Source organism: Durio zibethinus, chromosome 19 (genome assembly GCF_047325235.1).
Source record: "Durio zibethinus cultivar Kanyao isolate XHJ-2024 chromosome 19, ASM4732523v1, whole genome shotgun sequence".
Classification (NCBI taxonomy): Eukaryota; Viridiplantae; Streptophyta; class Magnoliopsida; order Malvales; family Malvaceae; genus Durio; species Durio zibethinus.
In genome coordinates this window covers 7,166,131-7,189,056 of record NC_143180.1, presented here as the reverse complement: position 1 = coordinate 7,189,056, position 22,926 = coordinate 7,166,131, and the positions used below count along the sequence as shown (strand labels likewise).

Below are 22,926 nucleotides of genomic sequence, written 5' to 3'. Positions count from 1 at the left end.
GCCTATTTAGAAATTCTCTCTTTCTTTTTTTTTTTTTTTAGTTTTTTTGGATTTCTAAATTTTTCACCATTTTGGTCAATTTAGAAATATTTTCTTTCTCTTCGAAATTTCTAAATTTTTCACCATTTGAGCCTATTTAGAAATTCTTTTTTTTTTTGTTTTCAGAAAGAAAATAATATTACAATTATTTTTTTATTAAAATTTTATTTAAATTCTTCTACTATTTGGGACAAATTTAAAGAAATTTTTCACCTAAAAATTTCTTAGAAATTTACCATTTGAAATTTCAAAAAATCTCATCACTAGATAATTATCACATATTTTCAACCAAAATTTTATTTGGAAAAGAATACAAATTACTTTTATTGAAAATTTATCTAAATTATTCCACCATTTGGGATAAATTTAGGAAAAATTTCTCACATAAAGATTTCTTAGGAATTTACCATTTGAAATTTTTAAAAATCTCATCCTTGGGTAATTTGTATTTTTTCAAAATTTTAATTAGTATTTTTTATTTTTCTTTTTTTTATTTGAAAATAAATATTAATTATTGTTATTGAAACTTTATCTAAATTATTCCACCATTTGGGATAAAGTTGGAAAAATTCCTCACCTATGAATTTTATAGAAATTTACCATTTAAAATTTCTATAAATTCCATAATTGGATAATTAATACATATTCTCAAAAAAATATTTTATTTTTTATTAAATTTAATCATGCAAAAAAAATCAAACACATAAATAAAAAAAATGCCAAAAAAAAAATGAAACGGCTATGCTGGAGTAGCTCGGAGCGGTTTAGCTTCAAGCACATAATACGACTTAATGACTCAGCTCGGGGGCTTGCGGAGTGGCTCAGCTCAGCCCCAAGGCCAAGAAAATGGGTTGTTGGTGCAGGTCACGTTATGGGTTGGGTTATCCAGCAGTAAAACACATGGATCTTAAGGTTTTTTAAGGCCAAAATGACGTCATTTTAGGATCGATATAAATGGTAAAATCCAATCTTTTTTCTCATATTTCTCTTCTCTTCTCTTTTCCCCTTTTTTTTTTCTCTTTTTCTCTCTAAAAATCGAAGAACTTCGATTGAATCTTCATCAGATTCTCAAAAAAAGTCATTGGAATCTGGGTTGGTTCACCGGACGTTCATTGAAAAATTTAAGTTTGCCGAAATCTTCAACCGAATTTTGGGATGCTTGCCAAAAAATTTAATTGGAGTCGAAAAGTTCAAAAAAAAATTCAATCGACTCTAAAAAATTCATCGAAAACTGAAAATTTTCACTGAAATCTAGGAATTTTCAAGATTTTTCCAAAAAAATCATTTTTTTTAAACCAAAAAAATTTTTTAAATTTTTTTTTACTACTTTTTACTTGTTGTGTTTCTGTGATATTTATAAGATCAGTGAACCTTAATCCGAACAGGAATTTCAATTCTTTTCAACCTTCAATTTTAACTCAAATTCAAACACATAATCCTAATCAAACTTAACTACCCATTTTAATTTTTTAAATTTATTTTTATTAGTAAAAATCAAATGTAGACCCCCAGACAGATTAAGGTGTCTACAGAGGGGTTCAATTTGAATATAAGATCATAAAAAATTAAATATTTATTAGATGTGGGTAATACTACTTTAAATTTTTAAACTTTATGCTGTACTACTATAAATGATATTAATTTTTATTTTTAATTAAAGTAAAAAAAATTTTTAATTTGAGACTTTTATCTGAAAAAAATACCCCTTTATCCACATAATGCTGGTTTTGAAAATTAACAATTTTTTTAGGCCAATGGAAATTAATAGTTTAATTAGTGGAATATGTCTTAATAAGTAAAGAAAGACTGACTCATACCAATAACTATATATTTCTCTCCCATTACTCATTAATTAATTACGATTAACCTCTTTTATTACCCAAATTTAAAAGGCTGCTGAAGATGTTAATTAAATACCCTTATTGTTGGTGTCGAGCTTTGACCTTAGGGTTTTTTTGAAAAGACAGAAGAGAAGAATGGTTAGAGATAAAGGTAGGGTGTGTTCCTTGCGTTTGCACTTTGACACAAAAGTTTGAAAGATTCAAGTCGAAAATGAAGTAAGAATGAAAGAAAAAGAGTAGGTTTAACTTGCCTTAATAGTGCCTGAACCTTCATATTTATAAGTAAGCTATGGAAGACCATCAAGGGAAAATAAGGACAATGCCAAGCTGATGTGGTATTGAGTATGTTAGACTGACATGACATGTTAGGTTGACACAAATAATAAAAATACCTTTAGTTGTCTTCAAAGAGAGTACCATTTTGACCATCTAAAGCCCAAACACTTTATCCCTCCATTAGATGTCTGAGTATCAGATTGTTAAATGCATGATCAATGTCCTTAGTGTAAGATAGATTGGTTGAAGAAGATAATCTAAAAGTTTGAATCTTTGAAGCTGACATTATAAATGGAGGTCGATCTTAGGGGATAACTAGCTTTGAGCTGTAGTCTACCTTGTGCTTGCCTACTTTCATGCGTGCATCTTGGGTTGAGTGCATAACTAGTTTAAGGGTTACCGAGGTGATAATTATTTAAAATGATTCAAGGTTAGTGCTAGAGTTCATGTGGCCATGATGAAACTTGTGTTTTATTTCAAAAACTTAGATTTAAGCCTCTATTTTAAACTCTAAGGGTGAACCGAGCTCTTGGTTTGCCTAAAAAAGTCACCCGATTCAGTTAGTCTAACCTGAGGTTCATCTAATTAAGTTGGTCTAATAGCATTAAATGAGAAGAGAGGTAATTTGAGTAAAAAATTTAAAGTGGGGAGATGATAAGATATTTTTCCACTTGTGCTTTGACACATGACATGACTTATGTTTTTTATTTGATCTATGACGTGTCTATATAAAAAGCTGCTAGGGTTTTAATTTTTCATCTTTCTGCTTTTTTTGCTTTCGATCCGACCTAAATTTTTCAATCTCAAAAGCTTTTCAACCTTTAAAGTTTTTTTACACCTTCTTTGGTACGTATTCTTAACCATGTCTTCTAGTATGAGTTTTGGAGAGGTCGAAAGTTATCAAGTAGAACCTAAGGGAGCTCAGCGTGGGCAGTAAGATGATGATATGATCCTATCAATTATCAAAAGCTATAATTATAAGAGGACAACCTACTAGTTCAATTCAATATCTAAGGAAGGACAATGACAAAATAAAAAGAATGTTCAGGTAAGAGGGGAATAGGTTCTTTACACGAAAGAATTGTGTGCTAAAATGGACTTTGACTTGTGAAATCTACCTTATTTCCCTATCTCTTAAGTCGATCCATCTTTTATGGCCAACCTTCTTTCATCATCGGTTATTTCTTCTTATTTTATCAACTTTATTCTTCTACTCTTCTTCTATCGACACATTCGTTGTCACTTCCATCCCCTATCAGTCAATTTTAATTGATATCTTTTCCTATTTTAAAAGGTTTCCACTTCGTTCTTCTTTCTTCGAGATTGAGTTATCCTTATTCACTACTCTTCCTTGAAATCTTACTCTAACTTAAGAGTTAAAGTCTTTTGGTGATAAAGATTCTAACGAGAAAGGTTTCGAGAAAAAATGAAAGAAAAAGAGCACCTTGATCGAAAAAAGTGACGATGGGGAAAAAAGGCTTGTGGTGTAGGATGAACTCATTGAGGTCCTTGTATATACTATTTATGACCTCGACATGATCCTCGAGGACGTGATAAGTGAACTAAAAATAGAAAAAATCTTTAAAACTATCTTAAAAAGTGTTTAAACAATGTTTGATTTAGTTTCAATGCATTTTACAAAAAAGAAGCTGAGTAGAGAAAAAAATTAAAGAATTGATAGGGAAGCTGAAGGATGTCTTGATTGACAAAGCCTCAGTTGACTCAATGAATAAGTAAACCAAGCTTAAACTTAATTATGCTCAAGCTGATATATATTAGGTCTAAGCTTGAGACCAAGGAAAAAAAGTTGGAGAACTTGAAAAAAAAAGGTGATGGAAGAGTTCAAAGCCTCTAATGAGTGCTTTTAGATGAAGGTGCAATTTTTCAAGAAGAACATGATCGGGGTCTTTCAACTAGCTAAGGACATGGTGCAGTTCAAATTCCTTGCTCTCAACCTCAACCTTTCGATATTGATATAAAAAATGTCAGATCGAAGACTCATCCAAATTAATTTGAAAATGATGAGAAAGAGGAAGAGAAAGATGATGATAAGGCCTTAAAGGCCAAGCTGAAAGTAGTTTTAGGGCTTGAAGACAAGGTGTTGGAGGCTGAAAAGGATAAAGTCATTGCTGCTACTCTTTCTGATGAGGGTGTTGCCCTTATTGCTGCTGTTATTGATGTTGTTGATGAATAATTCTTTTGACTTTTTTTTTTATTTTGTAAATTTTTTGTTAATGTACGAGATTGATTTTTTGTAATGAACTTGGGTTGGGATAATTTGCATGACCAACAACTAATTTACTTAGCATAAATGAAATAAGAAAATTTTTTATTCTATTTAAGCTTCAACTCAATTATATTATGATTTTTTCTTTATTTGCACAAGTTTGAGCATGGTTAACTAAATTGAGCATGGATAATTGAACTAAGAATTTACATGATTACTTAGATTAAATTAACTTGAGAATTCATCTAAGTTTTAGGTTAAATTTTGTTAAATCGAAGAGGTGTAAGCTCACTGAGAATAATTTAACTCATGTATTCAAGTACAAAATAAAATAAAAGTGTGAGCTTAATTTAAATCGAACTGCTGGTAATAAACCTTTAGGTTATCTACATTCCACATCCCACATCTTTAAGATGATGTTGCCATTCAGGTCCTATAATTTGTAGGTTGCATCATTGACGATTTTTTTAACAACATATGTTCTTTCCCAAATCAGGGCTAATTTGCTACCTCGATCGTCTACTCTTGAAGTATTAATTTTTTTAAGTACCAGTCACCCTTTTCGATGTGCTTATGCTGAACCTTTTTATTATAATAGTTGGACACTTTTTACTGATAAATTATTATCATGTTAAGGCTATATCCCTCTATTATTTGACGAAGTCGAGGTTGGCCCTAAGCACTTTTTCATTTTCCTCTTTTAACCCTAGTTCGACTCTTATGAAAGGTCGATTTTAACAAATACCATAGCCTTTGTTCTAAATGCCAAATAGAATAGGGTTTTACTAGTAGGTACCTTCATGGTCATCTTCAAGACCCATAGCATTCCTAATAGCTTGTCAACCCATTTTCTTTCGCTGTGTCGAGTTTTTTTTATAAGGCTTCTAATATTATCTTATTCATAGCTTTGATTTGCCCATTAGACTGAGAGTGGGTAATCGAGATAAACCTGAAGTTGATATGAAGGTTTGAACATTATTCCTTGAATGAATTTTTGAATTGTTTGTCATTATCTATTATTATAGATTGAGGTAAGCCAAAACTACAGACTATGTTTTTCCATAAAAATTTCTTAACTTGGGCTTCTGTGGTGGTAGTCAAAGCCTCAGTTTTAAGTCATTTTATGAAGTAATCTACTACAACTAAAATGAATTTCCATTGACCTATGGCAAGGGTGAATGGTTTGAGGACATTCATTCTTATTGCATGAAGGGCCACAGACTAATAACAGAAATAAGCTCGATTGAAAGAGATATTGTGTGTGAGTGAATCTGTAACACTTGTTGCATCTCTTTACCAGTTTGGTTATATCTTTCATAATGGTGGCCCAATAATAATCCTGTCTAAGCACTTTGTAGGCTAATGGTTAAGGTTTGAAGTGGCTTTCACATATTTTTTCATGGATTTCTTGTAAAATGTAGTCTGCCTTTTTCTTATCAACACATCTTAAGTAAGGTAGCCTAAAAGATTTTTGGTATAATTTTTTTTCAATCATTGTGTATCGAGGGGCCTTTCTTATCAAACTTTAGTTTAGATTCTTTTATCAGACAGTACTTTTATGGTCAAATATGCCTTAATTGAAGTCATGTAAGTTTCTTTCTTTATGATATATCCTATAAGCTTGTCTTTGGTGTTTTTATGTGTTAGCTTTTCTACCATGACTTGGTTCAAGCTTTCCATTGTTATTTTTAAAGCCAACTTAAACAATGAGTTTGCTAGTGAATTCTATGACCTTAAGATCTTTTTTATCTCGATTTTCTTGAAACTAGCTATAAAGGCTAACAATTTGTCGAGATACTTTTGAATCCCATTTTCTCAAGCTTTGAACTCTTTATTTATTTGACCAAACACCAGTCGAGAGTTGCTATATGTGATTATGTGTTGAACGTTTAGCTCGGTTGCTAACTTTTAACCGGCTATCAATGCTTCACATTTCGTCCCATTATTGGATACCCTAAACTTAAATCTCAAAGCATATGGGTATTATAGCCCTTTTGGGTTGATCAAATGAGGTCGACTCCTCAATTATGGCTTGTGGCCAATCCATCAACATAGAGTTTTCAATCATCTTTATTCAGAGTTTCTCTCTTTTCTTTGAATTATCTTTCTAGGTGTATCAAAGTGAGCTCTACGATAAAGTCTGCTAGTACTTATGATTTTAAAGTCAATCTGGGTAGTATGTATAGGTTAAATTTGTTGAGCTCTACCACCCATTTAATTAATCTTTATGACATTTCAAGCTTTCATAAAATCTATCTTAGTAGCTGATCGTCAGTACATGAATTGTATGGGCTTGAAAGTATGGCCTGAGTTTCTAGTTGATGTGACAATGGTATAAGCTAGCTTTTCTATGCCTTTGTAATTAATCTCTAGCCTGTTATTATCTTACTTATAAAATAAACCAATCTTTGTTTCTTTTTTTTTTTTAGATTAAGACTGAGCTGACAACCTGATCTGGGTTGGCCATGTATAAGTACAAGGTTTTGTTGGGCTTTGGTTTAGATAGAATAAGTGGGAAGGATAAAAACTCTTTGAGTTTTTCAAAAGTTTTTTGACATTAAGGATTTTACCTAAAGTTGGAGATGTTTCTGAAGATTTTAAAAAATGACAGACATCATTCTATCAACCTAGACATGAATCAGCTAAGTGCGGCTATTATACCAGTTAATCTTTGTCTTTAATTTATTGAGGTCAGTGCTTTCATATTCATGATTGTCTGAACTTTTTTTAGGTTCACCTTTATATCTTTATTGTTGATTATGTAATTGAGGAACTTACCTGATATTACCTTGAAAGCACATTTGCTTAGGTATTATACTTTTTTAAAGTATTAAAGATCTCTTTAAAGTCTTCCAGATGCTTGGTCAACTTTTTACTCTTAATTATCATATCATCCACATATACCTCAATATGGCTATTATTCTAGTTTTTAAACACCTTATTTACCAACCTTTGGTAGGTCACTCATACATTCTTTAATTCGAAATGCATTACCTTGTAACAATAAAGGCATTTATCCTTGATAAAGGTTGTTTTTTCCTCGTAGTCTTTTAGCATTTTGATATGATTATAACTAGAATAAATGTCCATAAAGCTGAGGAAGCCATGCTCAGCATTTTTATCGACTAATCAATTATGCTAGAAAGAGGAAAGCTATCTTTTACGCAGGTTTATTTAAGTCGATAAAGTCAACATATATCCTCTATTTTTCGTTATGCTTTTTGACCATGACTACATTGACTATCTATTTAGGGTAGTAAATGTTCTTGATAAAGTTAGCTTGCAATAATTTGTCAACCTTCTCCTCGATAGCCTGTTGTCTTATAGGGGTAAAAATTCTCTTCTTTTGTTGAACTGGTTTTATCTTGAGGTTAGTATCCAAAGTATGAACCATCATTTCGATATTAATATCGATCATATCGATGGTGTTTAAGTGAACAAGTTAGCATTATCTTTTAGGAGTTAAATTAACTTATCATTATGTTAAAGCTTAGTTTTGATCTACATATACTTTTAAGAGATGCTACCCGTAATGGAACTGTTACAAGATCCTCAATTGATTCAGGTTAATTTTCATTTGGGTCTAGTTCTTGATCAATGATCTCTTTTTGTTCAATTAAGTCAGGATCATTTTATGTGAAAATAGATCTTGACATGATAATTAGAATGCTATGAATAACTTGTTGAATATATATGTAATGAAATTTGTGTGTATTTTTCATTTCATATTGTATTTTGATCGATGTATTAGCTTGGTTCAAATGACATATGGTTGTTTACGTCGGCCTAAAAGCTCGGTTGCTTTTGGTGTTATCTTAAAAAATTTGAAAGATAGAACAAAAGTTTTTTTTTTTTTTGTTAAAGCTTAAGAACTTAAAATGACTTAAGAGCACATTTTTGTCAGGTTGTTCTTATGTTTTGTGCTCTCACCGGTGATTTTTTTCTTTTTATTAATTTTTGGTGGTTATCTTTTTTTGCTTTTAACTTCAGTTTTTACCAAACTGCTTATCTGTTTCCTAGTCATGTCCTTTATTATTGTGGCATAACACTACAATGCCATAGGCTAGTCTCTCCAAACTTTTTCAACCCTATCATGTGTTGAGAATTTCATTACAAATAAGGAGCTAAGTCTATAAGCCGCATAATAAACTAGCTAAGTTGGCCTAATATCATGTTATAAGCTGATGGGATGTCTACAACCATGAATTTTATAACTGAAGTGATATTTTTTTATTGGCACTTGCTCATTCCCAAACCCCATAAGTGTGGTAGTGATCGACTTTAACTAATTTTCATTAATTTTTATTTTCTTTATGCAACCGTAGTACATGATGTTAGTCGAACTCCCATTATCAAATATGATTCTTTTGACTACATAGTTGTACACTAAAATTGTGATTATTATAGCATCATCATATGGGTGTTGGATTCTTTCATAATCTTTTGAGCTAAATGAGATATGCTCGTCTCTCTAGTCTTTTTCTCTTTTTGTTGAGGTTTTTACTTTCATAACCATGGCTGGGTTAAACTTTTTCTTGTCTGAGGTAGAGCTACCTCTAGTGATCATATTAATTATCCTAGCAATTGGCCTGTTATTATCAATTTAGCCATCTTCTTAGATCGTCTCGTCTTCTCTAGCTTTTTTTCTTCCATGTTCTATTTTTCTTTCCCCCTGCCTTGGATAAGTGCTCTGTGGTCTTACTTATAGTCCATTCTAGATTGGTCTTATCTTCTTTGTCTCATAAATTTCTTCAATTGATTGCATCTTATTAGAGCTTCAATCTCATTTTTTAAGTCGACACAATATTCAGTGTTATGACCTATATCTATGTAAAAGGTATATCTTTTGGTCAAATCTCTCTTCATGTTCTGTCTCAGTGGCTTGGCTATCTAAGGTCAGAGTTTCTTTCAATTTGCATTAGAATCCTCTCTTATGAGGTATATAATATAGTGTAGCTTTTTTTTTTATTAGGGTTTCTAGCCTTATGTCATCTTTTTTTTTTTTGGGAAAAATCATAGAAATCCTTGTCTTTTTTTTACAATTGAAAATGGGGGATAAGTCTTTCTCACCTCAACCATCGAAGAGAAGGGTGAACCTCTTTCACCTCAGTTAGTTTTTATTGTAGCTTTAGCATTTATGTATTTCTCAGTCTTCAATACTATGTCAGCTAGAGTATTAAGCGATTCTAAAGTTAACTTCAGATGGTACTCTTTGTCATTGAGTTCACTCATTAGGGTGATGATAGCAAACGTCTGCTCCAGGTTTTTAACTTGATGAGCTTTTACGTTAAAGCACATGATATAACTCTTCAGAGTTTCATTCTTTTCTTGGTGGATTAACATCAAACTTAAGGTCATATTTTTCACTCTTCAACTACTTACAAATTTGGATAGAGAAGAATAGTTGAGCTCATTGAATGTCATGACTGACCTTGGTTCTAGGTTGTTGTGTCAGGACCAAGCTGCCCCTCTTAATGTAGTCTAGACCTTTGCACTTAGAGCCTTGTCTGCCCTCTACATCATCATGTTAGTTCTATAAAGTTATAAATGATCAAAAGGGTCTGAAGTATCATCGTAAGTTTCTAAAGTCGGCATCTTAAATCCTTTGAAAGGAATGGCTCTATCAATTTCTTCAATGAAAGGTGAGGTCTCCAAGAACTTAAGTTCATCCTCTAAAGTTACTACTTTCATTTTTAGCTATTTTTTCATAGTCTACATCTGAGCTTTTAAATTTCTGTTTGGTTGGGATTCGAGGTTTGTTTGTTTAGATTTTTGGGTTGTAGCCTATGCTGAATTATGGCTAGGGTAATGGGTTAGGATTGTGTGCTCTTTTTCTTTAGAGGTCAATGAAGCTTACATCTCTTCGTAGCTTAGTTGTTTGATAGTGGCTCCTCAGCTAGGTGTGATTAAGTCAGGCACTTTTAAAACGTGGGATAGAGTTATGATTTGTAACATCTATTTAAAGGCTTGTATCTGTTTAGTTAGGGCTTGAAATTGTTCTATGATGGAGGTCACCTTTGGTTAGGCTGGTAAGATGGAATACTGACTATGGTGGGGGGTTTTGTTTTAGCTAGGATGGCTGTCTTTCCTTCCTCTAAGGTTCTTTTCTTTGGTAGCATTGCTTTATGCTCGACTAGCGAGAGAAAAGAGTCATTTACCTAACGCGTCAAATGTTGATGCTGAGCTTTGACCTTAATGTTTTCTTGGAAAGACAAAAAAGAAGGGCGGTCAGAGGTAAAAGTAGGGTATGTTCCCTGCGTTTGCACTCTGATACATAAGTTAGGAAGATTCAAGTCAAAAAAAAAAAAAAAAAAAGGAAAATGAGTAGGTTCAACTTGCTTTAATGGTTTTTGGACCTTCATATTATTAGTTAAGTTGTGGGGGACCATTAGGGGATAATAAGGATAGTGTCAAGCTGATGTGATACTGAGCATATCAAATCGACTTGACATCTTAAGTCAGCACAAATAATAAAAATGCTCTTGATTGTCTGTTAAAGGCTTCAAATAAAAAAAAAAATTATTGTATCCTTTTGATCATCTAATGCCCCAACACTTACCTTGAGGAATTGAGATGTCAAAATCTAGAATAAAGAACACGATGGTAGGATTAAGATATCATGACTTGCTAGTTCCTGTATGCATACAAAAGCATGTAGGTACTGACTACATGAGGGGAGCTATCCACGGTTTAACCTGGTTACCAGCTCCAATGTGGTAGGCCATTAATGCATGAATACTCCAACTCCAATCTTCCAATCTATCATGTTTAAATCCGCCCTGGTAAAAAAATTTTTTTTAATTATATGTTTTGAAAAATTTTAAAATCTTGGATCGATCTTAAGTGGCTCCAAGCTGGTCCTACATGGTTGATCCTCGATTCTATGGAATGATGGATCGGTCCATGATCAAAAAATTTCACGATCAATCCTGTATGGATGGTGATGTTATCCTAACTTTAGGACTACATACTCACTCGAATCATGAATATTATTAAATTCAATAATACATTTTAATATTTTTATAATTATTGAGCCTATTCAAACGTCCATGAGCGGGGTGAGTTGAGCATTCGAGTAAGGATTTGAAAGTGTCAACCGAGTTTGGTTTGGTTTGGTTTGGTTCAACTCATAAATACTTTTCTTTTTTTTAATTGTCCAAACCAAAATAAAAAGAAATAGGTAAAATAATAAGTAAATAAATAAATAAAGGGTAGAAAGCATTGATGTTGGTTTTTGGATAAGTGAATTGTGCATATAATTCTTAGAACATGCGGTGGATAAGAACCCCACCCCCCCCCCCCCCCAAAAAAAAAAAAAAAAAAAACCTTATTCTAAGAAACATAAACAAATAGAGGAAGTTACATGGAAGAATGTTGTTTTACGTCATGCCGATAATAATAAAATATTGTAGCATCCACCGGCCCGTCTTGCCTTCCCCCTTCTTTGCTCTCTTGCTCCGACAAACAGCATAAGAGGATCAAAGGTCGGTTCCCATGTCTTTATTGTAACACCATTCCATTCCATGTATTGTACTGATAAATTTACATGGTATCGTTTTAACAAATGAAATATTTGTTTTTATTTTATATAGATCATACATTTTTTAATTCATTGGTTCTTATTCCCATTTATTTTGCAGATTTAAAAATATATATTTTTTATATTAATTGCATATAGAGAGCTAGGTTAGCCTTGGATCATCATTTATTAAAAAAAATCAATAAGCACAATAATTACTAGTTAAAACTTAACATTTTTTATTAAAAAAATTGGTGTACAGCATAACGCTAATCATGAGGTGCACAAACTATTCTGAATGGTCCAATTGAAGCTATATTTACACATTATTGACAAAATTCCATCTAGATAATTTTCATTTTTCGTCGTTATGTTTCTTATTAACTTTTAATGAAAAAGTGTGATTTTTTTCATGTTTAGGTTGATGATAAATGATAGCCTTAAAACCTGCTGCGGTCAATTGGACATCAGATATAATTTCAAAACTTGTTAATGGGAAAGGAAGAACGAAAACCAAGTATTGGACAACATTTTTCTCACCTTCAAAAACCATGGATTTGTAAATTGTAAAATAGTTTTTTTTTTTAAATAATAATGATTGTAACTTACGTGATTTATGAAAGATTTTGCCACACCTTTAAGGAAAATGATTAAAGTTATAATAATAATAATAATAATAATAATAATAATAATAATAATAATAATAATAATATCTTTTTTGCATCAATTTACAATGCTTTTAAATAACTAAAAATATCTTATATAATATATAACAAATTTAGAGTTCAAATTTTAATACCTGTAATAAATTTAACTATCTCAAAGCTATGAATTATTTTGTAAAAAACTAATTTTTTTATTTGAGTATACCAAAGTTTAAACTTGATAACTAGAATTAAAAATCCAATACTCTATCAACAGGACACGTAATTGTTGGCAAAATCTCAAAATTCTCTTCTTTAACTTTAATATTACTTTTTAGACACCAATAGAATGAATTAAGGATGTCAATAGGTATGCTATGAGTTGGGTAGAATATTCTTCATTTACATTTTGATTTTTATATTATACCAATCTCGTACCATACTCAATGATAATTTTAAATTCATTTTCATCCTTATTTCGTGAGTATTTAATGATATGAATAGTTGCTTGTAACATTTTAAAAAAATAAAAATATTTTTTATTTTTTTATTTTTATCTTACATATTTATGTAAGTTATATATATTTAAATATAAAATATTAGTTCTAATGCATATAAAATAAAATTTATGTTATTAAATAAAAAAGTAATTTATTAAATATATATATATAAATATATAGGGTAAATATATAGGATAAATGGCTCCAAAATTTATTATCTCACCTGAATTCAATCAAATAAATTCAAATATAAAGAAACAAAACTGAAATCTAGAAAGTTAAGTTTATTTTTAAATTTATTCACTAAAGAGATAACAATAAAAATGTAATTGAATCGAATGAAACAAATCAAGTTCCAATTAAGTTCAACTGATGAAAATTTAGATTCAAGTAACTTAAACTTGTTCGAGATTTACTTTTATTTTTTCAAACTTAATTCATAAAAGTTCAAACTATTTGATTTGATTTGTTTTTTATTAATTTAAAGAAAAGAATTGAAATTTGATCTAAATTTTAAATTTAACCAAATTTTAAAATACATAAATTAATATTATATTATATTTTTATATGTATATAATATATAAAATTTTAAAAATTAGATTAAGACTCACCAATTATTCATATTAAATATTACAAATATTCAAAGAGGACTTTCTATGAGATTGAATTGACAATTTGAATTTTTTTTTTCAAAGAGTGGGGGACTTTCCATAAGAGCCAGCTAGGCCACTAGGCAAATCGCGAGAGTGCTGCTATTTGCACCCTAAAAAGTTAATTTTTAAAAAAATTTATTTAAATATCCATTAGTTATTTTTTTTTTTTATCATTTACACATTTTCTTAGTAGATTATCGGAAATGAATTTTCAAAAAGTTTTTTAAAGTATCAAGAATTTATTTTTGAAAATTTTTTCATTATATCGAAAATGCATTTTTGAAAAGCATTGCAATTATCTAGCAATGCATTTTTGGAAGTAAATTTTTACTTATGTTTCTTTGTTTTGATTTTTTTTATCAATATTTAGCATGAAAATATCAAATATCCCTTGTTGTGATTTTTAAATGGGTCTGTAATGATTTTTCTAATGTTTGGGTTGTTTAAATCTAATAGTAGAAATTTCTAATCTTTCGACCTTATTAACTGTTCAATAATATTTGTAATATTTTTTCAATTCTAACAAACGTGCATATATAAGAAAACCCTAATTATGAAGAGGCATTCATGCAAATGGCTACTGTACCATGTGTGATAAGGTAATCATGCTCCATTGTATATGGTGCAGCAACCAACTTGTACGAATGCCTCTTCACACTTAACGATTCCTCTCAAATACACATTTGTCAAAATTGAAAAAATGTTATATATGTTATTAAACAAATAGTGCTTGGTAGTTGAAAGATTAGAGATCCTTATTAGAGTATTTGTTAATTTACTGATGACATAATAATGTCAATTTTTGTGTATTGGAAAGTTATTGGTCTCTATTGGTGGCTGAAAATTATTGTGTACCAAAAATCTATTTTCGGAAGTTTATGAAGACTTTTAAAAATGAATGTCTGAAAATTGTTGAGAAATCAAAAATACACTTTAAAAAATTCTTAGAAGTTTTTTAGTTGTAGATATCCAAAAGCTTTTAAGGGATTCAAAAAATGAATTTTCGATATATTGAAAAAGTTTCTGAACATCCATTTCCGGAAACCTTCAATAATTTTTAAAAATTTATTTTCGGAATGCTTGAATCTCACCCTAAACTTAAAATTTTAAATTTTTTAAAACTAAACACAAAATTAAATGAAAAAAACAAAAAAATAATTTATCTTTGATTTTAAGCTATCTAATATTAAATAGGTAATTGGAGCTTGATTTAAGGCTTAATCCCTAAAGGGTTTAGGATTTTCAGTTGAAGAAGAAATGGGGCATGAGGAGATGGGTGTTTAAGTTTACATGAAAAAAAATTAATGCGTGTTAGTACTAGTGAGATGTGAAATAGAAAGTTATGGTGCAAATAGCACCACTTAACTGCAAAAGCCAACCTTCCAATTTTCACTAAAATAAAAAGAGGTTTCATTCAAAGCTAAAGAAAAAAAAAAGAAAGTTTACTTTGAATATCTAATTAAGACTAAAGGGATAAAAATGACATCAAATAAAAAATTAATAATCATCTCAATTCTTATTGTGTAATTAATTATACCATAAAATATCTTTTTTATCAATTGAAATCTTAATAGATAAAAATTGATTAATTATTAATATTAATTTTCTTTAAGTTAAGGGCTCAATTAAAGTGAAAATATATGTTTAAAAATTTAATTAAATGAAAATAAATATTTAAAAACTTAATTAATTATAATAAAAAAATTAAAAATTAATTAATTATAATAAAATATCAATTACTTTAAATAATTATTAAATTTTTGTACTAGGGTTTTTTTTTTTTTTACCCTTTTGCCTAGTATCGAATAATCCAACCTTCTTCTCCGTACACACTTGTTGGGCTGCTTTGCTTATTGGGTGAAACAAAGGACCAATATATACCTGCAAACCCTTACGGTAAACAATCTAAATCCTCAAACATAGGCAAAAGATCACCTTTGTTTTAAGGGAACCAAAAATGCTTTTCAGCATTTTGGATAAGCTTCCCCTGTTTTCTTCTTTTCCTGGATTAACCCCATTTTTATAGTTATTGTTTTCATTATTTCATCTGTTTTAGAATAATTAGAGAGCAAGGTAGGCATGTGAGAGAGTCTGCAAGATTAGAAAAAAACAGGGGAAACAGAGAGCACGGGCAAGGTTATTCTTCTCTCTCTGCTTGCTCTTGCTCTCCCATTACCGCCGCAATTTTCTTCCTTTTTCTTAACCTTTCTGCTTAGATAAACCAATGGAAAAGAAAGAGAAAAAAACAAAAAAAAAAAATTTTTTTGGTTTAAATTATTCTGTCATATTATGACATTGTTTTGATACTTAATAAATCACTTCACATTTTCCAAGGATCAGCAACCTCCTAAGTTTGTTCAAAGAACAGACCTTTTTGCAGGAGGAAAAAAAGGGGGAAACCAAACACTCTTTTCCATTTTTGTCGTTCACTTCCCTTCCAAGATGGCCCCTGTCACCTGCATTCTCTTAATATGCATCTTGGGTTCTGTCTGTTCTTTTGCCAGAGCTTCCTTCAATCTTAGCCTCCCTCACCAGCACCCTGACCCTGATTCTGTTGTTCAAGATGTTCAAAGGTAAGCCCTGTTCAAACTTTCTGGGGCGTGTTTGCATTTTGGGTTTCTTTTGAGATTTTATTTTTGAAAAGAAGAAACAAATCCCATTTTTTGTTTCCCATTTTTGAGTTTTATAACCCAAAACCCCACTTTTTGGGTGTTGGACATTTCAAGATTTTAGTCTTGTGGGTCTAATATTTTTGAAGGATATTGACTAAAAAACATGAAGTCCGCCATTTTCTTGGATACCATTTTCTGTTCTACTCTGTTTTCTTCCTTGTTTCCTACTCAAAAGGTTTCTCCTAAATAGCTAAAAAAAAAAGATTTCTCCTAAAGCATTTTCAGATAAAGGAAAACTCAATCCCATCTTATTCTTGCCAAATTTAGAGTTTTGTAACCCAAAACTCTTCTTTTTCTTTGTTTTGACGGATTCTGACAGAAAAATGAAGCTCCATTTTCTCTTATACCACATTTTAATAAACAGAATACTCTGTTTCTCTCCCCTGTTTCTCTCAAAAAATCTGCATACATTTACTCAAAATCTTTCCTCTATTCCTTGTAGGAGGTTGAAAGTGTCCTTATCAAGAAGACAAGCCCTGTCTGTAATCGAAAAAGACCAATGCCTAACCGGAAACCCCATAGACGACTGCTGGCGATGCGACCCCAACTGGTACAACAACCGTCAACGTTTAGCCGACTGCTCCATTGGCTTTGCGCAAGGCACACTAGGCGGCAAAGGTGGCCCTATCTACACAGTCACCGATTCCTCCGACAATGATCCTGCTAACCCCAAACCAGGCACTCTCCGTCATGCTGTTATTCAAAATGAACCCCTTTGGATCATATTCTCAACAAACATGGTCATCAAACTCAAACACGAGCTCATTTTCAACTCTTACAAAACCGTTGATGGCCGTGGCTACAACGTTCATATAACTGGAAATGGGTGCATAACTTTGCAGTATGTGTCTCACGTCATCATTCATAACATCCATGTTCACCATTGTAAACCTTCAGGGAACACTGTCATTGCTTCATCTCCAACTCGTGTTGGTTGGAGAGGAAGATCTGATGGTGACGGTATTTCCATTTTTGGTTCCCAGAAGCTCTGGATTGATCATTGCTCCCTTAGTTATTGTACTGATGGATTGATTGATGCCATTATGGGGTCCACTGGCATTACCATTAGCAATAGCTATTTTTCTCACCATGATGAAGTTATGCTTTTGGGCCATGAAGACAGGTACTTCCACTTCCATCTCTTCATTCTCAATTCCAGAATTTCAATGCATTAAACGAGTCTTGCTTTAGATTTCTTAATTTTTTTTTCCTGTTTTTTCAGGTACTTGCCTGACTCAGGAATGCAGGTGACTATAGCCTTTAATCACTTCGGAGAAGCATTGGTGCAAAGAATGCCAAGGTGCAGGCGAGGGTACATACACGTGGTGAATAATGATTTTACTGCATGGGAAATGTATGCTATCGGTGGTAGTGCTAACCCTACCATCAATAGCCAAGGGAATCGATATACTGCACCAGCGGACCCCAATGCTAAAGAGGTAACTATTTTTTATTGGTCAATTTTCTTTTATTTTTAGATTTTGGTTTAGATTGTTCTGAGTTAAAGAGATGAAAGTAAATTTATGATTGATTAATGATTTCGTGAACTTTGTTGACTTGTGTTTTGGGAAAGGAATATTTTTGCAAGTGGGGCTCGTCCATAATCCCCACTCTCAGCGGTGGCGCGTGGAAATGGGGACAGTGTAGTATTGGAGAGAGAGAAGTCAGCAAGTTTTGATAGTGAAAAGAAAATTGATTAAAAAGGTGTTTAAATTTGTAGACAAGATGACTGCCTCCTCCCTCGTACGGTGGAGTCTGCCTTTTATTTATTTATTTATTTATTTTGTAAAAAAGAGCATGGAAACAACCCAATTGCGTCTAAGGAGCCATAACAGGCGCAAAACTCTAGTACTTTGTTATACATATGTTAACTTGCCTTTTAGGCGCGTGTAATTCAATGTCCTGAGGGTGTGTGGTTTTGTAAATAGGTGACAAAGAGAGTGGACACAGACGAGAAAGAATGGACATATTGGAACTGGAGAACAGATGGGGACATAATGGTAAATGGAGCTTATTTTGTGCCCTCTGGAGCTGGCCTAAGTGCTCAGTATGCTAAAGCTTCCAGTGTAGAGCCCAAATCCGCTGCCCTCATTGAACAACTCACTTTCAATGCTGGCGTTTTTGGTGACGCTAGGTAAATATCTGAAATCCTAATAATGCCCTTTATTTGGTTCTCAGCCTATTAACTGAATTACCTGTCCCTTATTTTAACTGTCAGTCGTATTAATTAATTGGAGATGACAGCTCAACTAATGGTTTGAAATCGGATTTCCTGTAATAGCGATAAAAGGTCGGGATCGGGGTAAAATCGTATCGATTTAATTCGATTTTTTATATAAAAAATTATTTTTAAAATTTTTATTTTTATATTTATATATTATATTTATTTTATTTTATATTAAAAATAATATTTTATTAATTTCGAATTTAATAAAATTAAATATAACTTTATATAATATCATATCGAATCAAATTTAAATATAAAAATAAAAAATTTTAAATATTATAAATATAAAATCAAATCAAATTTGAGACGAATAAAAATTCATTCTATTTTGGATTTTGTCATCTCTAATACTAATAATATTTCTTTAGTACTTGGGCGTGAGGTCTGAAGTTAATTAAAATTTGCTCTTAAATTTTTAAAAACTTTAGATTATGAAGAAGGTATCAATCATGTTTTGAACATTGGTTAATTTATGTATTAGTATTATGTTTATTTAATGTTATATATATATAAATATAAAATTTTTGTATTATAATTTGTATTGATATATTAAATATTAAACATATTTTTTAATTTTTATTAAATTTATATATAATTTTTATTAAAATTTTAAATGTGTTATTTTTTAAATATTTTTCATATAATATTATTATATTGAATTTATTGGTCAGACAAAGTTCTAATAAAACCCAAGTTCAGCTTTCAGTTACGGAGGGGTAACTTCTTTTTTTTTTTTTTCCCGATTTGGCTTTTTTAGTGTTAAACAACGCTTAGTTCTTGAGTTTAGAGACAACTAAAAAAAATATTCTTGGGTTTGGAAGGGGAAGTTTTGTTCGTAATTAATAGCTGCCATTCTTTTAGACCCTCTTTTTCTTCATAGATGCACGTGATCATGCGTGTGTAGGGGAATCTGTCCGACACTGAGACCTGCTTTCAGCCTTATTACAACCCTTCATTTGTCCTAGTCCATGTGCCTTTCCACATGCATGGGTAAGGCCGTTCTTTTTTTAGGTTACCATTAACAGCACTGCATTCTTTTAATGCTGTATGTACTCTTTGACTCTTGTTTTTTAACCTTTGGATTCTCTTTGGTTACTGTGTCTCTTTTATCTATTTTTTCATCTTGAGACCAGTTTTGGCCTATGCGAACCATGGGTTGGCACTTGACAACATTTACCACAAACCATAAGCCCCTAACTCCCTAGTCTAATCATTGAAATTACCCTTTGTAAAGTCAAAACTTTTCAAGTTGATTAGAGGTCAAGATTAAAATGTTTGTAAAAAGAACTTTCTTTTTTTTTAAAGTTTAGAGTGAAAGGAGTTTTTTTTTTTTTTTTTAATTTCGGGATTGCAAAAGTTGTAAATTTAAAAAAAAAATTTATATTAAATTTACAAATCACATATAAGAAAACTGTCAGCAGTGAGAGACGATTAAAATATTTATACGTTTCAACTTCCTTTGATTAAAGATAAAATCTAATATTTGATCTTACCCTTTTTTTAGTCATTGACATGTCACTTTTTTATCATAATTATTATAATTTTCATAAATTAATCCTATTTTTCTTTCTCCGACAGTTAAATCTTCAAACAGTTACAAGATTTATTACTTATCTGTGATTAAAGTTCAAATTTTAATTATCTATATTAAAAAAAAGAAAAACTTTTTCCTCTAGGAATATTAGTAAGGACCCACCCATGTCATCTTCTGGTATTCTACTCATAAAGACGGCCAGGTGACTCAGTTTTTATTCCATCTGATCTGGTTTCCAGCTAGTAAAGAGTAGGACCTATCATGTTTTTAATTGTATCAGTGTGGGCCGCACAGTTTGATGTTGATATGTACTGGACATGAACAAGTAGCTGCATTCGTAGTAAGAAAAGGAGGGGCTTCCATCTGACTTATTGGCAATTTTCTAGGCCCTCTTCCATGCTTCTGTTATGCATGTTACCTCTGGCACCAACCTTTGTCCTAGGGAGTGTGTAAACTACATAGGTCGGACCCCAGCACCTTGGGTTGGTCACCACTTGCGGTGGTGGTGGATGAACTATGAATCTGGTTGATAGGGTGGTTTTGGAAGTAAGAAATGAAGTTGAGGGCTAGGAGCAAGTGAAAAAAGCACCATCCTTTAGTTATTTTGATCAATGATACCGGTTAATAATGATGGATACAATTGTTGTCATTGTTTGCATACATGATATTTCTTGGTGATTAAGGATGCATTGACTATTATTAGTTCAAGAAATTATTAGAGAGGTTTTCTATAATTGTCAGTATGGTTGTATGCTAATTCAAGGTCGTTTTGCTAGTTGTCCTTTTCCTAGCAATAGGATATACTGAATTCTTGCCATAAATTTTGAAATGAAACCTTTCACTTTTGTTGATTGAGGTTAGGAGAAGTGTCTGTCGAGTTTTGATGCTTTCTAAATAATTAGTCTTAGCATGAAAACACCTCTTAAACAGTTGTGTAAATGAACTGAACATGAAAGAATTTTATTATGCTCATGATCTGTTTATTTAATTAGCGAATTGTTCATTATCTTATGTCAAACTTAATCAACAAACAGAAATTGAATTTGTTTATGAATTATTCACCGAACATTCTGTGTGTTTACATCTCTACTCTTAAATAGGTCACAACCAAATCTTATCATGGAAATGCAAATGGTTTTTTATGCAATTTGGCAACTAAACCTTGTTCTCTTCTTTTTGGCAGTTCTGAGTCTTTTAATCCTTAATCAAGGATTGTAACTTCATTGCGTTTTAATCATACTCTTACATGGCTTAACCTTTTCAATTTATTCCTCATTGATGTAAGTCTTTTTTATGAACTTCATAATCAGCATCCAATTTGATTTTCTAATTATTATAGAGCCTTAAAATTTTAGGTCAGGACCATACTGTTTTTCAAGAACATTTTTGAGTTTGTCTCTTTGCATTTGCATCTCAAAATGGTAACTGCCATTCAAATGAGTCATGAAAAGTTCTATTCTAAAGAACCAAATTGCCCCCACAAGATTCTCCTTCCCCATGTCTGACCCACTTCAGCAGCTTCCTATCCCTATTGCCCTCTTGAACGTATGCTGCTATTGGTTGGTACCTTGAAAATGTTGTTTTTGATCATATATATCCGTGGGAAAGTCATAATAAGGTAATCCGTTAGATTTGGCGTAAAAAAGCCCTTTTAGATTGATCCAGAGAAGGATACATTAGGCAAATCCTAAGAACTACTTGCCCTGTAAACAAAAAAAAAAAAAAAAACTTGGAATCTGGCACAACATTACATTTATAATATTATTATCTAATGAACTACCATTTGTTATATATATGTTGTATGAGTTTTTTGCATGTTGAATTATTTGTACAGGGAAGAGACTGGGAGCATTTCTTATCCAGGGTACACCGGGTCCAGCAGCAGCGGCGCTACCAACACAGGTAGTGTAGGATCCGGTGATGGCGGTGACTTCTTTGGAATGATATTCGGGAGCGGCGCGCCACCGCCCCCACCATCCACATCCATAGCCTCAATATGTTTGTTTCTTCTAATTATTTTGATTTTGTATTCTATCACCAACCAAGGTTCTCTACTATCATCGATATTATCATTATTATTGTTATAGAAATTACAAAAGAAAGGGAATCAATGATAGTTTTAGATAAGAAATGAAAGAAAGGAAAAGATTTCTTTGATTAGTTTGGTTGTTAGTCCCTATCCGATTTAGTTAAATGCATACAATAGATGCACACTGACACATACATGTTGAAATGTAGGAAAAGAGAAAAAAAAAAAAAGTTTTGAGAGGATTTGAATATGATGTGGTTGGATGGGGTGGGATGTTGGATCCCACATCAAATTCAGTGCCTTTGGTCCCCATTGTTTTTGCAATTTTCCTTTTAGTTATCCTTTTGGTTTTTTCTTATTAATTTTTCATTGGCTTTTCTTTGTATAATTAAAATGTGCAATTTTTTCCCTAAAAAAATTAAGGTGAGAGAAGATTATATTATTTTACAGTCAGGACAGATCCTAAATTCCAAATGAAGTATTTTAAAATTTCGAAAAAAAAAAAAATTATATGACTATTCGATGACCAAAAATCAAAATTTAAATCTTATAAATGAAATATTCGATTTTACATGTTATAATAACATTGTCTTATATTTCTAAAAGAATCCAATTATAGACCACAAAAGGTAGTTGAGTTTTACATTACTGGCATGAAAGAACTTTTCAATGGGGTTTGGTGGCCAAGTGATTCCAAATCTAATTCTCAATCATGGCCAAGATGAAGGAAACAAATAATATAGGAGGAAAAATTTTAAACCATTA

General features: G+C 31.4%; 1 protein-coding gene across 1 annotated transcript; it reads left to right on the top strand.

Moving 5' to 3' along the window:
- Nucleotides 1-15,606: 15,606 nt before the first annotated feature.
- On the top strand, nucleotides 15,607-22,292 carry LOC111309867 (Pectin lyase-like superfamily protein). The gene is made up of 5 exons (XM_022908863.2): nucleotides 15,607-16,272; nucleotides 16,814-17,494; nucleotides 17,594-17,810; nucleotides 18,300-18,505; nucleotides 21,967-22,292. The coding sequence occupies exons 1-5, from the start codon at nucleotides 16,142-16,144 to the stop codon at nucleotides 22,217-22,219; spliced, it is 1,488 nt and encodes a 495-aa protein (XP_022764598.2). The 5' UTR covers nucleotides 15,607-16,141; the 3' UTR covers nucleotides 22,220-22,292.
- The last annotated feature ends 634 nt before the right edge of the window (nucleotides 22,293-22,926 follow it).

Excerpts from the sequence above, each read along its gene's own strand:
- LOC111309867 (XM_022908863.2), top strand. The coding sequence starts at position 16,142 with ATGGCCCCTGTCACCTGCATTCTCTTAATATGCATCTTGGGTTCTGTC. Across the intron at positions 16,273-16,813 it reads GTTGTTCAAGATGTTCAAAG|GAGGTTGAAAGTGTCCTTAT; the intron begins GTAAGCCCTGTT and ends TATTCCTTGTAG. Across the intron at positions 18,506-21,966 it reads GGCGTTTTTGGTGACGCTAG|GGAAGAGACTGGGAGCATTT; the intron begins GTAAATATCTGA and ends TTATTTGTACAG.